Here is a 16,611-nt window from a genome sequence, read left to right as displayed (position 1 = left end):
TCTAGGATAACCTGGGTACATGAGACCTTTCCTGTAAAACAGGAAGAGAGAAAGTTGTAGGAGGCAGTTATACTCAACCATCCCATTTTGCCTGTGGGTCTTCCTTTCATTGATCTGTGTAGTCACCTCTGTCATATATTTGAAGTGATTTGAGGTGAAAATAATTTCCTTCCAGAGATGGAACTGTTTGAAATGCCTACTTTTACATGAAAACATTACATCTTTATTTGAAATAGTGGTTGGTTCTTGGGAAATGTGACAACCGAACACATTTTTCTCCGTAGTAAAATATTTTATTCATGGTACTACCTCATCCATGGTTGATGACAAATGAGCTTGCTTGTTTACCTACTGTGTATAAGTTGCTATGTTTCTTTAAGACTACTAACTGTGAATACTGACTCTACACTTGTGTGATCAGCTGTCAAACTGTGATTATGGTCATGAATATGATATAGGCTGTGGCGCTCAGTTCTCTAATGACTATGAAGGTTTACAGTAAAGGATTATAAAAGTCATTTTATGTGAGCACTGCTCAGAATGCACATTTCAGTGCCAGCTTGGCAAGCAGCCCATGTGACACTCTGGTTTCTTCTTTTGCAGAATGGCTTCACGCCATTGTATATGGCAGCCCAGGAGAACCATCTGGAAGTTGTCAGGTTTCTTCTGGACAATGGTGCCAGCCAGAGCCTGGCCACAGAGGTGAGACACTTTCTGTTCTTATGAGTTCATGTGTTCAAAAGGCTTTTTGTAAGCCTAGAGCTAAGAATTTTCTCACCAGGATTTCAATGACTGTGGTGTGCTTTAACATGGTGACTCTTTCATGAGATGCCCTAGAAACTATTTTAAATCTTTGAGAATTCTCTCATTGCACAAATATTCTTTATCTGCTCAAGTGTCTTGTCTACCCTATAATTATGCTATCATTTTAATTTTTAACCTATTTTAGTAATAATAATTTTTGCCTCTTAATAATCTTGCCTCCAAGGCAACCAGTGTTTTGAAATATCATTTTAGTGAATATTAGATGTAAATGTGGTTTTTTCCCAAATTAGTGTTAGGCTAATTACAATGGTTGAAAACACACACACACACACACACACACACACACACACACACACACACAGTGTATTTCTAAAGTTGACTAATTAGATTTAATCCATACTTCCAAATAAAACCATTATACACATTTAATTACCAAATAGCAGTGGTGTTTGTAGGGGGAAGATTTTCTACATTCTTGAATAGAAAAATTACTTGAAAAATAAAAAGTGACTTAAGCCTTGGAAATGTAGGTCTTTGATCTGCCTACATGCTTACCACTGCTTAAGCATGTCACTTAGAATCGGTTGCTAATAGTCAACTGATACTTGCAAATTCTTCATTTTCAATTCATTCAATGAATTCTAGTAGTCTGTCCAGCTCACTACAAAGTCACCTTCCTCTGGAAGGAAGCATAAGGGGCTGGCTATATCCTCACCCAGCTGTTGAGATTATGTTATCCTGTAAAACCAGCAAATGAATGAAGAGACAGTTCATACAGACAGGCAGACAATGACCAATGGGATGTGAATTAATCAGGGGAAGAAAATCCAATCTTTAGTCCTTGGGTTCAAAGGAAAAACTGCTGGGGAGAAGGAACCAGAATTTTCCTACAGTGTTGCTGAAACTGAAAAACAGAGCAACAGGTGTGTGTGTGTGTGCCTGTTGACAGTTAATGCTTGTCTTTGGCTGGTAAGACTGTGTACTACAGGTACAGTAGAGAGTATAAGAACAGTGTTCAAGACTGTTCATGTAACAAGTAACAGTTTCTAAAGCCTGAACAGTACCTAAATAATGTTGGTGTGCCCATCTGACAATATGCTACCCACCGTTATTGGAAAATGGACAAGACTGCACGTACTGATGGAGTAATATATGCAAAGTGCAGTCAAGGCATTGCTCCCTCTTCCCTTTCTATCCTCCATATACACTGTTGGGGATTACGTCATGAGAATTTATCGCCTATCTGAGAATATTGTTAAGCCTAGTTAAGAAACAGTTACTAAGAACTGAAGAGATGGCTGAGCCGTTAATATCACTTGCTGCTCTTTCCGAGGACCCAGGTTGTGTTCCCAGCACCCACATGGTGGATCGCCATTGTCTGTAACTCCAGTTTCCGGGGAACTGATGCCCTCTATTGGCCTTTGTGGGTGCTGCGTGCACATGGTACTTGATACATTGCAGACAAAGCAGGCTATCCACACAAAAAAATAAAAATGAATATATCTTTTTAAAAGAAACAATAAAGGGGGATAGTATTATCTTTTAGCAATTTAACTTTGTCTTAGTTTTTGTTCTTCTTTCTATGAAAGCAAAGTGGGGAGAAGATGGTTTACTTTACCTGACAGGTCACAGTCCGTCATTGAGGGAACTCCAGACAGGAGCCTGGGGGGGGAGGATACGCTATCTTTCAATACAGCACACCTGTGTCTTTATGGGTTGCTATCACAGTTTTTATAAATAAGATCTGATTCCCCACAGTTGATCCTTCAGGTGAATTACTTCTTTCTATTCTTTTTTTTTTATTTTAGTATTAGAGACCAAAGAAAATCGATACAAGTAAAATATTTTGTTCATAATCTACTCAAAATACAATATTTTCTATTAGCCATCCTTATTGGTGTCCTTTAAACAGGGTGCTATGTAGAGAGGGTAGTTGAAGGACATGTCAAATTGCAGGTTTTTAAACAGGATTTTTAAATTACTAAGTGATCTGCCAAATTTCCTTTTCTTTTCCGTCTTCTTGGTGTTGCTAAGGCTCCAACTCTGGGCTGGCTCTCTGCCAAATGCATGCTCCACTGCTAAGCTCTGCCACGGCCACATTTCTTTCACTGTATGTTCTTCATAAGTAGGACACACTTGTGTCAAGGGCTTGGGATGTGCTTATAGAACATTGTTCTCAGTTCCGTGCTGCGTATAGTATCTTTTGCAGTTGTTGCTCTCTTCTGTGTTTTACCACTCTGAAGCATGTGGTTAAATTTGCTTATTTTCACCACAAGCAATCATTAAAACCTCGGTGTGCATCGCACCTGCCATGTGGCAGTGATGTCATGGCTGGTACCCACCAGGGCCAAGCCCTTCTCTCAAGAAGTCTGGACACATTTCCTTTCTGAATAAACCAAAGCCAGAACTGCTATGGTTAGCAGTTAACAACTCGAAAAGGGGTCTATGGATCCTTAATTGCCTTAGGCGTAGAACACCATCTTATTGGTACTAATCGGATTATCTGCTATGCATTTCTTTAATGCTAAGTACTTCCTGATACGTGGGCTCTGCAATTTACAGTTTGTAACAGTGAAGATGGAGCTGTTGTTATGACTCCAAACAGCCCTAGGCTACTCTTATTCTGTGGTCTCAAAGTTTTTAAGTAAGGTACAAAGTTGACTCTTCATATGGCCCTACTATTATCACTCTCATCTTCAAAAAGTACGTGGGGATTCTGGATAGAGAATTCAGTGGTGGAGTGCTTGCTTGTCATGCACTGGGCCCCCAGTTTAATTCACCTGTACTGTCTCAATCACAAAAGACAATGAAAAGAAAAAGACTAAATTTTCTCTCAAGATAACACTTGATTCATTCGTCATCTTTGTACAGATGAGTGTGCTTGGATATTTATCTTTATGAAAATGAATCCTGCACTGACACTCATGAGAAGTAATCTTTTTGATTATATTGTGTTATATTCTATACTCCATGTGCATAAGGGTGAAGCTGTGGCTTCATCTTGCTGACATCTTGCTTCTGTCCTGCTTGCTGTCTCACTAAAAATGACAGGAGTGCCCCCTTGCTTTATTATTTTCTCAGACAGTAAAGTTCAGAGAAAGGGCTAACATGATCCTGTAGAATGGAGCATAGATGACACTTGAACATAGAAGGGAGAGAAAGGTCATCTCTGGAAGGAAGGTGCCATGGTAGGAACTCCTGCACACACCCACAGTTAGTGGAGAAACAGGTGGATGGGATCCATACAGGAAAAAAACTGGACAGAATTGTCCCGTACTGGCTTTGTCCAATATTTTGCACATCCTTGAATATGAATGCGGTGATTTGTTTTCTGTCTGGCAATGATGGAGGCATTTATCAGTTTTCCAGCAAAGGAGTGAATGATGAAAGCAATATCTTTGGAAAACCAAACTAGCCATTAGCATTCAAGAACCTAGTTTCCTCCTCGGCCTCACTAATGCTTTATTGAAATATTTGTACCAGAAGACTACGGAAATAATCATGGCCACAGTGAAAAATGATGAGAAACTTGCCTGTCTGCTCACTAGTCAAAATCATTTTCAGGGTCCCTTTGGGTGCATGGAAATGAAACCATGAGAGAAGTGCCGTGCGCTGCAGTCTTGGGGTGCTTTGTCTCAAGGTGTTTATTCTCCAGTGAGTGCACCACACCAGACACGATTGCATGAACCTCTGTGGAGTCTACAGCTGTCTCGTCTTTGTTACATCCCAGGGAACGCCAAAGGGCACAATGTGTAGAATGTACACATACATCCAGGTGTATTCTGAAATTCCATTTCACTCAACTCCTGGAAGCGGAGACACCTCAGCTCAGCTATGAGGAACACTGGGATGTGTTGGGTGAAGGGTCAAAGTGTCACACAGAAGGATTAAGGCTCATGGGGATCTGTCGCATTGCCTGGTGATTGTAGTTAGTCGTAGCATGTTGCATAGAGCACAGTTACTGGAAGAATGAATTTCTAAGGTTCTCACCATAAAAAAATATTAGGCATTTGAGATAGGGCGTGTGCCTAGTAACTTGATTATTCCACTGTGTTCATAAATCACAGCATCATATTATCCCTATAAGTATGCACAGTTGGGAAAACAAACAATAAAGTCAGTCTGCACGGTTGCTTGTCATTTCCCCTTGCTGGATAGAGAAGTCAAAAGCCTGTTATGTAAGCCTTTCTTGAGGTGGTAATGACCATGTTCCATCCATTGCTCTTCCCCAGGCATAGGCTCAGTCATAATGAGTACTTATCCCTTCTTTAAATTATCAGTGAGAAAGCTGACAACTCATTTGAACTCTCCTCTGAAAATCTTGCCTAGATTTCACTTGACAGTATTGTTTCATAAATATTGTTTTATGTGTACTGGCATTTGGACATCATGTAGCACTTTTACATATTTTCAATTTTTTCCAATTAGTGTATAATTAATTGCCATTAAGGAGAAAAATTCCCACACGGTAGAAATGTCATGTTTTTTTATTTGAATACATATCCATATGTAATTACAGAAGTATATAAGGAATTGGTATGTGCTTATGTGCTCTTAAATCTGCTGTTGGCATCAAAAGTCCTAAACAAAAACTGACCCTTGAGCATCCCGTTCCTTGCCTCCTGATTTGGTAATGGAATCCCACTTGGCCGATCTTGACGCATCCTTCTGTTCACAGGACGGCTTCACGCCATTGGCTGTAGCTCTGCAGCAAGGTCACGACCAAGTTGTGTCACTCCTGCTCGAAAATGACACAAAAGGAAAAGTGCGTCTCCCAGCCCTCCACATCGCGGCCCGGAAAGATGACACAAAGGCAGCAGCCCTGCTCCTGCAGAACGACAACAATGCGGATGTGGAGTCAAAGGTAGGGCCCGGACCACTCCAGCCTTTCACACCCCTGTCCTGAGTCAGGCAGGCAACCTGCAGGAACACATGGGCTCCCTTTCGGCAAGCTCGTGCCGAAAAAAAAGACATGACTTCGCTAAAAGGAATGAGAACCCATGCCAGCCAATTCAGTCACTCCCTGCCTCAAGCTGAGAAGCCAGAGAATGCTGTCCATGTCGCCTTGTGCATGCTAAAAGGGAGGCCACCTCCAGAGAAAAGGATTTCCATGCGTTTGCAGTTCCCTTCCTTTTCATACCACAACGGAATGTATTGAACAGTGCAGTTCAAACATCAGGTCAAAGTTACAAAAGCCTAGCGGTCGCGTGTGCAAACACGAGGGGTTGACCTCTACGGTGACAGTTCGCACAGCTAGGACAGATGAGCTGTGGAGAGCATGCCGCAGGGAGAGAGCCACAGCTGAGGACTCCTGTTGTCTTGCTTGCAAGTCTGTGTGGGGGAAATGGGGCGAGGGACTAGGTCTCTGTGTAGCCATTCTTTGTTGAGTCTAGCTTTCTTCCTGCATCCAATTTCCCTTCCATCATAGCTTTCACCCTCATCCTGTAGCTGCCATGAGCTTTCTGCAGTCCGTGTCACCGAGTGAACTAACCGTTCATTTTTTCCTCCTCTTTGCCTCCCAATGTGTTAACCTAGATGGTGGTGAATAGAGCAACTGAGGTATATATATGTATCTGTCTCCCTACTTGTATAACCGGGATCTGCCTCATCGCTTTCCATTTCCTAGGTTTGCTGCCTCATCCCCTCCCCCTCTTCTCTGCATTGCCTTCTGTAGGCTAGATTCCTGCTTCACCCAACCCTACCCTTGAAGGAGCATGTGCCAGAGCAGACAGCGGGTTAACTGCCAGGGCTTTCTGCAGCTGAACTTGGCATTGGGAAGGAAGATTCAGGAATCCTCGAAATACCTTTGGGTATCTGTAAACAGAGACGAAGCCCTCTGAGACTTTCGATGCTTGTCCGCTGTACCTGAAGCTGCAGACACCCCTGTCGCTCCACTCCTCCGGGTCTCAGTCTCTAGGGTTCTGCATGACACTTGCCCTCCATGGTGTCAGCAACAGGAGAGTTATTCAGAACGATAACCCACCTTCCTTCCATGAGAGGCAGTGATGGCTAGCATGGCTAAGAAGCTTGCTAACAAACTAGACACGCATCACCTCTTCTAAGGTTATGATTCGGGGTGGGGGAGTGAGATAAGTGAATCGCTGCATGTCTGGCATTTTTTTAAGGAAGTAAAACCACCATGGTAGAAAAGCACCCGTAAAATCGTGCTGCTGAGTAGGCCCTGGCTAACGAACAGATGAGCATCTGGATTCCTCGTAGAACGTGGCTCCCCTCAGTTTAAGAATCACCTCAATGGCAGAATACCTCTGCCCACCCCCAAATTGCTTTAGTCCTTAAGACTGACATTTACCGTTGGTTAGCCTGAGTTTATGTCATATAAAACTAACTGAATTTGTTCTCATGAGTTTCCATGTCCAATTCTCCTACCTGCCCTAAAGCAGTAGTAGGGATGAAGCCACATCACTGTGAACTATGAGGGTCTTTGAGATGTTGGCTTCTACACAGTTCTGCTAGAGGATTCCTTAGTTCATGAGTCTCTATCCCTGGGTTTTCCCTGACTCTCCCTCTGTCAGTGAGTTTGGGTTTCCTTAGAAACCCTGTGAACCATTGGCCCTGACTGAAGCCTAGCACAGAATGGAATGTGGACCCCAGAATATTTGGCTCCCTTATTTTGGTGTAAGCATAAGAGAATCTGGAAGGAATCAACTGACCATCCATTGTGTTTTCTTCACAGAGTGGCTTCACCCCGCTTCACATAGCTGCCCACTACGGGAATATTAACGTGGCCACGTTGCTGTTAAATCGAGCGGCTGCCGTAGACTTCACCGCACGAGTGAGTACATGGAAAGGAACTATCACATCTCCAGATGACTTTGATGACTCATTGCCCAGGCTCAGGAATGGGCTGGGGCATGGCCTTCCAGTCACTGGGAAATTGGACATATTGTCTTACCTGGCATATTTCTTGTTATTACATAGACATGCTTGTTTCCTGACGGGCAAGGTAGACATTGAATGGGAGTATATGTCAATGGGATGGATCGCAAATAATAACCTTTCATAGAGAAAATACATGTAATTGCAATTCCCACCTCTGAAAACCATGGACAGTTCTCCAAGTGAAATATTCTAGAAATGTTAGAAACTGTGCAATTGCATGGGTATGAGAGTGGCTCCCAGGGTCTCACCCCTCACCTGACTGAGGAGCTATTGACAGTTGATGGTGACCGGGTGAAGGAGAGTCATTTTCCCCTGAGACTGTGGCCACTGTAGGGTTACCCATGTTCCAGTGGATAGCCCCAAACCCATGTACACAGGTAGCATTAATTTAACTCAATGGAGTATTTTTAAAGGGGGCATGAAGATAGTGGACAAATACATTGAAGGGATCCAAATAAAGTTGGAGGGGGAAGTCAGGGTGTGGTTATGATCGTAACGTATTGTATGTAGGGGTGAAACTCCTTGTGTTTGGTTGTAAGTTTACTATCTGTAAAGTGAACTAGTTTAAATCATAAAAGGAAATATGAGCCATAATAAAGGGATATCAACTCACTATGGAGTCACAGAAAGTTCCAGCCAGAACACCCCCACGTACCAACATACCACACCTGGGGCATTTTCCTTCCAGCAAGCTCGTCTTCTTGAAGGATGGGGTGAGGTGAGTTGGGATGTAAGGCCAGTACTAGCTGTATAGCACTCAAAGTAAAATTACCTTTGAAGTAGTTAGAAGGTGGGCAGTGCTAGGCCAAGCATTATATCTCAAGAAGAAAAGCCTAATTCATCCCTGTTTGACAGGCCAAGTAGGCTTAGCCCTGATTCTTTAGCCAGTGGTTAAAAGAGGCAAGATTTTTGACTCAGAAAATGAAATCACTTACTTTAACTCCCTTATCTAACTTAAGGCAGTTGAGCAGTCTTCTCTTTTTCCCAAGACAGGGTTTCTCTGTGTAACAGCCTTGGCTGTCCTAGAACTCACTCTGTAGACTAGACTGGCCTCGAGCCCACATAGATCCTCCTGCCTCTGCCTCCCGAGTGCTGGGATTAAAGGCGTCTTCTGCCACCACCAGTTGGCCAGTTTTCTTATGGTTCATTAGTTTCGGAAAAAGTAGTGAGCTTTCAGGTAGCACCAGAATAGATTCCACCCACTCAGGCCATCCATTTAATAAAAGCCTTTGTTGGTTTGAGTGGTTGGAAAGAGTTACTTCTCCTCATTTGGAGTTCTGCGAGTGATCCCAGTTGGCTCCAAAGCCAACTTTGGCTCTCTGAAGGACAACTTCTGAGTGCTTCTTTAAGGCAATATGAACACCAAAGACCATTTCTGGGTTCATTCGCATAACTCACAGGACAATCAAAACCTCATTAAGCCTCATCTTCTAATTAGGACTTTGGAAAATCCAAATTGGAATGGCTTTGAAGTTGGCCTCTACCAATTGTTGAGAAATTGTCCATGGCTGCTGAAAATAAGTTTAGATTTGCAGGAATGCTTAAGCAAATGCAGAGAAAATGACAGTATTGTCACACTCCTTTAGGCGACCTGAGTGTATCCATTTCCCTCCCTACAATGACTGCACTCATTATGAGTGATGATCCCTTATTGAGTAAAGATCACTGGAAACCTCAGACCTGTCTGTTGACCTCACACGCATCACCAAAGTATTGCAAAAAAAATTACACTTGTGTTGGTATGAAATATGCCACACTTGCTGCTTTTGACTGGATCTTAAAGCCATCCTCTGCAGCCTATCCCAATTGATGAGGCCTCCAGCACCATGTGGTGAAGGCTGTACTGCCGTTCGCTTATATATTACATATAGGAGCCCTGCACTCTTGCTTACTCCCAGCAGCCTCTGTATCTCTTTGTTGACTGTGCTGGCTGGCTGACTTTAGGGTGTCAGAGAAGCCTCCTTAGGAAGAGCTTACCCATCTTACACCCCAAATTCCTAGTAACTTCCCATTAGCAGCCTGTCATTTTACTAATGTGGTGTACAGGGGTCTCTGCCTGCCTACGTTCAGAGGCATATTCCGTCATGAAGCAGGTAAAAGTTGCAGTTAGGCTTACAATCACTTTGCTCAGAGCAATAAAGGGGGAAAGTTTGGTTTCACTGACTAAGAACTGGCCGCAAATTATAACCATAAGTCACAGAATAAGAAGCAGGTGTAGATGGTGGGGTAGGAGATATTTAGGGGTATCACACTGCGGAAGCTCCCTCTGTCTTTAGGGAGAGGTTAGGGTTCTGCTTTTTTACTATGACTGGGTATGGTAGAGGATTGAACTGTGGCAGATTTAGGCTGGTGGCTGTTGGCAGCACTGCAGGCTGGGGAGGAACATGCTACCTCCTGAAAGTCCTGGCAAATGGGATCCAAGACAGCCCCTGCAGGTGTAGATGTTTCTGAAACAGACGAGGGACAGAAACAAACCAGTATGACCAAGGAGGGGCAGATGTGGACCCCAGGAGCAATTCTGACAACTCCAGGGCAGGACATGCCCACATTCCGTCATCACAGTTCCCAGACTTGCGCTTTGTAAGTTTTCATTTCTGCATTGTGGCTTTGCCCCGTGTTATAAACTGCCCCAGCTGGCACCTTCAGCACTTCCTTTTGTATGATCTGTGCAGCTCACCCACGCCATCCCTGGGTCCCCTACAGGAGAACTGCCAGAGGCTGCAGCACAGTGTCAGCATTTTGCAGCCTGAACTGAGTCAGCCATGACAGCTTTGACACTACCGGAATGTATGCATGACCCTTGCTGTCATAGCAAGTCCTCCCTCTCTTGGGGAAGAGATTGTAACTGAGACACTCCAGAGGCCCTCCCTGCTGATTGTCATTCCAGGAAGGAGCACTTCTGCACTGGGGTGACGAAAGGCCAAATCCCATTAAGTGGATGTTTGTCAAGTCTCATATGCTGTGGTGCTTAGCACATCCTGGTCTGGCCCCTGAAAGGGTTAGAGATTTGTTGTAGAAGATTCCAAGTGGTTTGCAGACTAGAACAGGCAGAGTATCTCTACAAGGATTGAATAGAAAAGGAAAGGGTTTGTTGCCAGGTGACTGCAATTAGTTGGGGAGTAAAATAATATAACAAATGTAGACTTCAAACCTTTAATATATGTAGATGTATACATGGAGTATGGATTATATAAATACAAAAGTACTTTTATTTTATTCCTATTATTAATTCAATTCTTCAGCAATTTCATACATATATGCATATATATATATATCATTATAAATGTTGGCAGTGAGCATTGGTGTGCAAGGATCTCTGTGGTATTGGAGTCCTGTTCATAAATACTAGCAGTGGTGTATCTGGGTCGCGTGATAGATCTACTTTCCATTATTTTGAGGACCTTGGAGCCCAAACAAGAATCCAGAACTCTTTATTCCACCCCTGGGCTGCCATAGCCACTCATGAGTGTGGCTAATTTTAATTTAAACCGAATTTAAAATGCATATCCCTTGGGCTGAGCATGGTGCCCCACACAGCAGGTAGAGTCAGGCAGAGTTCGATGTCAGGGTGATCTACATAACCAGCTCCAGCCAGCCAAGGCCACATTGTAAAACTCTCTCTTAACATGTCATGTCCTCCTTCTCAAGAACATTCCAGGTGTTCAACACTTGTCTATGGCAAAAGGTTTGTGTAATACACAGCGCAGATATGTAACACTTTGAGGCTGACAGAGAAGATGAAAACAGAGCCCCTAACCCCAGTTCCACATCACAGGGGTGGGGGTAGTTGGGGGTGGGTGACACAGGGACCTCTACATGTCACCTGCCTCTCCGGGAAGGTGTTTGCTCCCTGCCCTGTAGGTTTCCACTCTTCCCTCGTCTTCGAACATCACGTTAACTGTGATTTTGTCCATTTTGCATGTTCTGTTGCTGTCTATATTGTGCCCTGTCTGTAGTCCTGTACTTTAGAGATCCCTGCTGTCCATAGCTTCTCTCTGCTTCCCAGACATCTCTCCACACCAGCCTCAGTGCTGTTGACTTTGGCAGGAGCTTCACCCTCTCAGCCTTCCAGGGCAGAACTCACTATGCCCAGTGAGTGTGCTGCTTATGACCACAGCTTCTTTGAAGATAAAAAAGCCATTTATCTGAAAAAACCATTCCTCACTGTTCTGAAAACAAGAGAGCAGGGTGTTTTGGTGGCCAGAGAGCCCTTTGTCTCCCTGCTGTGGCCAGGCACCTTTGGCATACCAGCATACCAATGGAGTCACCAGAAGGTTCTGTAGCATTCCATTCAAGGGAGGGGCTGGCTCTAAGTGTGAACAGCATCAAGAAACCCCCACACACACACACCCAACCCCTTTTCCTTCCTTTCTTCTCAAGTAGAATTTATGGCAACAGTGATCTTAAAGCTATAATTAATTAAGCATGTGCTAAATCCCTTCTTCCACATTAGGCTTTTTAAACTTAATATCTCAAAGATATATGAGGACTGGAGTGTAACAAAATATATTGACAGCATCCTCCAATGCCCTGCTGTACACACATGAGATTTTGAATTTCTCAAGGTCAGGTCTGTGTTCTGTTGTGTGTTAATGGAGTCTGTGGAGTAGATAGCTCAGAAACCTGGTCACAGGACAGACTCAAGATAAAATTGCAAAATTTGAGGAAGAATGAAGACATTACTTACAGGTTTCCTTGCCCATTGCATATGGGCAGATGTTGTTCTCAAGCCCAGTTCTTTCTCAGCTCACCAAACTCCCGTTGCTTCAGCCTCTAACATGTTTAGACTCATTAGCCGCCCCCCAGCCAAGATCAGCGGGAGGAAGGCTGCCATGAGAGTCAATGGGATTCCACCGAGATGTTCACCACTTAGGTTTGGTGAAGGACAGGTGCTCTGAGCATCATGTGACTCACATGTGTTGATGATCTTGGAAGACAGGACTGCCAAGCCATGGGTGCTGGCATTGGGACCATGAGGGCACAGTTTAGACAATATCCAGAGAGTGTATAAAGGGACGTCAGCATACCCCAATTAGGAGTGTGACTGAACCCCAAATGTCTGTTTTAAGGGTTGAGGATTAAGAAGACTAGACTTTGGTTTGTGGAACAAAATCTTCACATACACAGGTTTAAAATGTGTTTCCCTCAAAATACAGGTTTTTTTTAATCAAATAAAAGGAGGTAAAAAGCCACCTGTAACTTCTACTTATTTTGCATGTTAATCCTTATAAATACACATGTTCCTTAAATGGATGTATCTCCAAATGTAGCCTCTACCACATCAAAATGTTGCAAAACATTAAAATGAAAACAAAGATTTGAAATGTTGGTAAAAGAATGTGAGTTATAGGAACGTGGCCACCCCACATAGTCCCTACGTCCATCATACCCTTGTTGCCATGGTCATATCAGCGTTTCTATCTTGGAAGGAACAAAATCAGTGAGTTTTTGCAAGATAGACAGAAGAATTCACCTTTGTATAGATTATTTCTTAAAACATGCATGCCATCTCAACCTTTCTCTCAATTCCTCAACCTTGGAGAATCTCCTATTTTTTTTTTTTTTGGTTTTTTGAGACAGGATGTCTCTGTATTGTTTTGGAGGCTGTCCTAGAACTCCCTCTGTATACCAGGCTGGCCTGGAATTCACAGAGAGCCACCTGCCTCTGCCTCCCCAGTGCTGGGATTAGAGGCGTGTGCCACCAACGCCCGGCTCCTACTTTTTTTAAAGAGATACATTTGTCGCGGATTTACTCCTACACTGTGTTGCTGTCTTTCCATGTGGTGTGGGGTTCATTTGTTCCTCACCCCAAGGGTGAGTTTCTTAACAAGCAATGTAAAGCAAAGACAGGAAACGCGTGGGACCTCAGCAGACGGCCCTTCCCTGGTGTACTGGTCACGGTCAGGGTCTGGGCAAGGTCCCTTCATCCCTGGACCTATCTTTATTTTTGGAGACAAGGGTTCACTGTGTATTCCAGACTGCCCTCGGCATTCTGTCTCAGCATCCCAGGAGGTTGAATCAGTGACTTGTACCACGCTTTCCCACCTGACCTGCAATTTTTGTTTTTGATTTGTTTTTATTATATTTTGTTTTGTTTTCAGACAGGGTCTCACTATGTAGTTCTTGCTGGCCTGGATCTCGCTGTGTAAATCAGGCTGGCTTTAAACTCATGGCAATCTGCCCATCTCTGTCTCCCAAGTGCTGGGATTAAAGGCACGCACCACCATATGCAGCAATTTAGTGAACCCGGGTTTGCTTCCCAGTACCCAAGCCAGGCGGACAGCTCATGACTAAGGCTCCAGGGGATCCAATGCCCCCTTCTGGTCTCCTCAGCACCCACATACACAGAAGCACACACATGATAAAAATAAAATAAACCTTCAATTTAAAAAAAAGAAGTTAGTCATGTGTCATAGCTCAGGGAAGGAAAGACTCCAATAATGAGCAACAAAGTGACAGGAAACCGCAAGGCACCTGTTCCTCTCCCGTTTCCCCTAGACTTCAATCTATTCGCTGAGAGTGTTTCTCGATGACCTGAATAAATCCTATTTTGAAATCCTGCAAATCAAAAATGCTATTAAGGTCGGAGTCAGCGGAGCTTGGCTTTCCTCATCTGCACAAAAAAAAAAAAAAAAAAGAAAAGAAAAAGACTTATTCTCTAGCTTGAGAATTTTCCTTTCCATCAGTTAGCTTGAGGAAGGAGTTGCACTGGGCTGCTGTGACCCGGCCTGACCTGAACATTCCAGCACATTTTCCACACTGGCTGTCCTCAGTACTTTTGGATTGCTCAGATGTGCCCTCATCCTCTCCCCTACCACTTCAGGCACCTCCCTGGAAATTGTGGGGAGAGGGGTGGATCCTTCCTCTAGGGCTTTGAGAGACATGGAAGGACAGAGAGGCCCATAGAGGGAGGAGGTTAGCACTTTGCAAAAGCCAAAGTGATGGGGTAAGTGTCTCTGGGCCCATGCATGGTCATTGACTTGGCCCTCCCTCTTGGAAGCAAGAGGGTCCATGAAATTAGGTTCAGGGAGGAGACCTGAACAGATTAACATAGTTGGAAAGCCTGGTGACATGACCCTTGAGTAGAAACACAGTTATGGAGTCAGCCAAGGTATTCAAGAGGCAGAGTGCCTGCTAGCATGTGCAGTTGGCGGCACAGTGACAAGCAGCATTAAGACCTAAAGGAGAAAAGCCGTGGAGGCTGCAGCTCGAGTGTGCAAGTTTGAATGATACTGGGGAACATGGTGAGGCCAATCAAGGCAATGGCAGCCAGGCTGAGGCCACAGGCCTGGGGCCTGCAGATAGGAGGGAGTCACTGCTGGTCTACATGGAGAAGCTATAATAGAAGAAGTGTCCCGAGAACATTGTGAGGTGTGTGGAAAGGAAGCCAGGCTTGGATGGGAGCTCTTGCTATTCCAGTCACTGTGGGTGAGGCATGACTGACCCTGGGTGCCTTATCCTCTCCACAGTCCTCCCAGAACCTCTCAAGGGGAAAGGGAGCATCACTCTCCTTGGAAAGTTTGGAAATTGATAGAAGACTTTTGTTCATTATTAGTGTATGCTGTATATAACAAAGGGCTTCATTGTGGCCCTTCCATACTTATGTATAATATACTTTGATCTTTTGCACCCTGGAGGCCTTTTTTGGTTTTCACTGTGTCTGCTGTGTGATGAGAGAGGTCCTGGGTGGCTCAGCCTCTGTGCACAGCAGGGTCCCTTGCAAATCACACACCAGTAGGCCGACGCCATAATACAACTGCCCAAACACATGAACCAAGCACCTGTTTACACCATGCAATGGAGTAGGGCCACATCCGGCATGGGCAGAGGGAGGGTCTAGATGTTGGTTCTTACATGAGATTTCTCCTTGTAGGGACACCAAACAGCTACTGACAGTATCTCTTAGTTCCCACTACAGGGTCTTTGAAAAGAGGTGGAAAAAGTCATGAAGAAGTCCAAGCAACCTAGGTTCCTCCATTGCTGAACAACAGGTGCAGTAGTGAGTGCCCCGCCCAGTACTTCATTTACGGCTCTTAGCGAGGCCATGCGTGATGGTGGTGATTTCCATTTTACACTAAGACACTAGGAAGTAACTGTGTGTGCATGCCTCTGAAGTACTTTGGGAAAAGAAACAATAGAGAGGCCGGGCGGTGGTGGCGCACGCCTTTAATCCCAGCACTCGGGAGGCAGAGGCAGGCGGATCTCTGTGAGTTTGAGGCCGGGCTGGACTGACAGCCTCCAAAACAATACAGAGAAACCCTGTCTCGTAAAACCAAAAAAAAAAAGTAGAGAGATGGCTTAGCCAGGAAAGCACCTACTGCGCAAGCATGAGGACATGAGTTTGGATCTCAGAACCCACATAAAAAGCCATTCATGGCAACACTTATCTACAGCCCTGACACTGGAGAAGATGATGGAGAAATAGGAGGATCTCAGGAACCAATCATCCAGCCTAGCCAAGCCTGTGAGCTGTGTATTCAGGGAGAGATCCTGGCTCAAAAGTAAAATGGAGAGCAATTGAAGATGTCAACCTCTGGACTCTATGTACACATATGTGTACATGTGTGTGTGAGTGAGAGAGCAAGCATGTGCATGCGCTCACACACACACACACACACACACACACACACAGCAATGAAGATTCTGACGCTACAGACCCCTTATGTGACTGAGCATAGACTTCATGTAGGCTGCAGGCCATCCAAGAGAAACCAGTCTCTCCTGATGGCTGGCAGTTTGTTCTCTGCAAGTGTCTGGGGATAGGATGAATTAAATCCATCTTTTATTCTTTGGCAATCATGCTTTGGAATAAACTCTCCATGACCAGAAATCTGATGACCTCATAACAAAGACATGGAATGCACATTTTTGGCAAGACAGACAAGGCAAGGCTGTAGTAACAATAAGTAAGGCCCAGTGAGTCTTGAGATTGAAAATGAATTTCCC

At 44.3% G+C, this 16,611-nt stretch overlaps 1 protein-coding gene across 11 annotated transcripts in view; it reads left to right on the top strand.

Annotated features, from left to right (window-relative positions):
* The window catches only part of Ank3 (ankyrin 3), a 561,730-nt gene that overhangs the window by 362,879 nt on the left and 182,240 nt on the right, over window positions 1-16,611 (top strand). For 6 of the 11 annotated variants that reach the window (XM_040732583.1, XM_040732584.1, XM_040732586.1 and 3 more), the window contains 4 exons: window positions 604-702; window positions 5,444-5,629; window positions 6,301-6,324; window positions 7,460-7,558. In XM_040732583.1, the coding sequence (XP_040588517.1) occupies window positions 604-702; window positions 5,444-5,629; window positions 6,301-6,324; window positions 7,460-7,558 (408 nt within the window). The remainder of the gene's footprint in view (window positions 1-603; window positions 703-5,443; window positions 5,630-6,300; window positions 6,325-7,459; window positions 7,559-16,611) is intronic. The other 5 variants (XM_040732581.1, XM_013113893.3, XM_013113894.3 and 2 more) reach the window with 1 other exon arrangement.

Source organism: Mesocricetus auratus, unplaced genomic scaffold (assembly GCF_017639785.1).
Source record: "Mesocricetus auratus isolate SY011 unplaced genomic scaffold, BCM_Maur_2.0 Super-Scaffold_100027, whole genome shotgun sequence".
Classification (NCBI taxonomy): Eukaryota; Metazoa; Chordata; class Mammalia; order Rodentia; family Cricetidae; genus Mesocricetus; species Mesocricetus auratus.
This window is presented reverse-complemented; position numbering and strand designations above follow the sequence as displayed.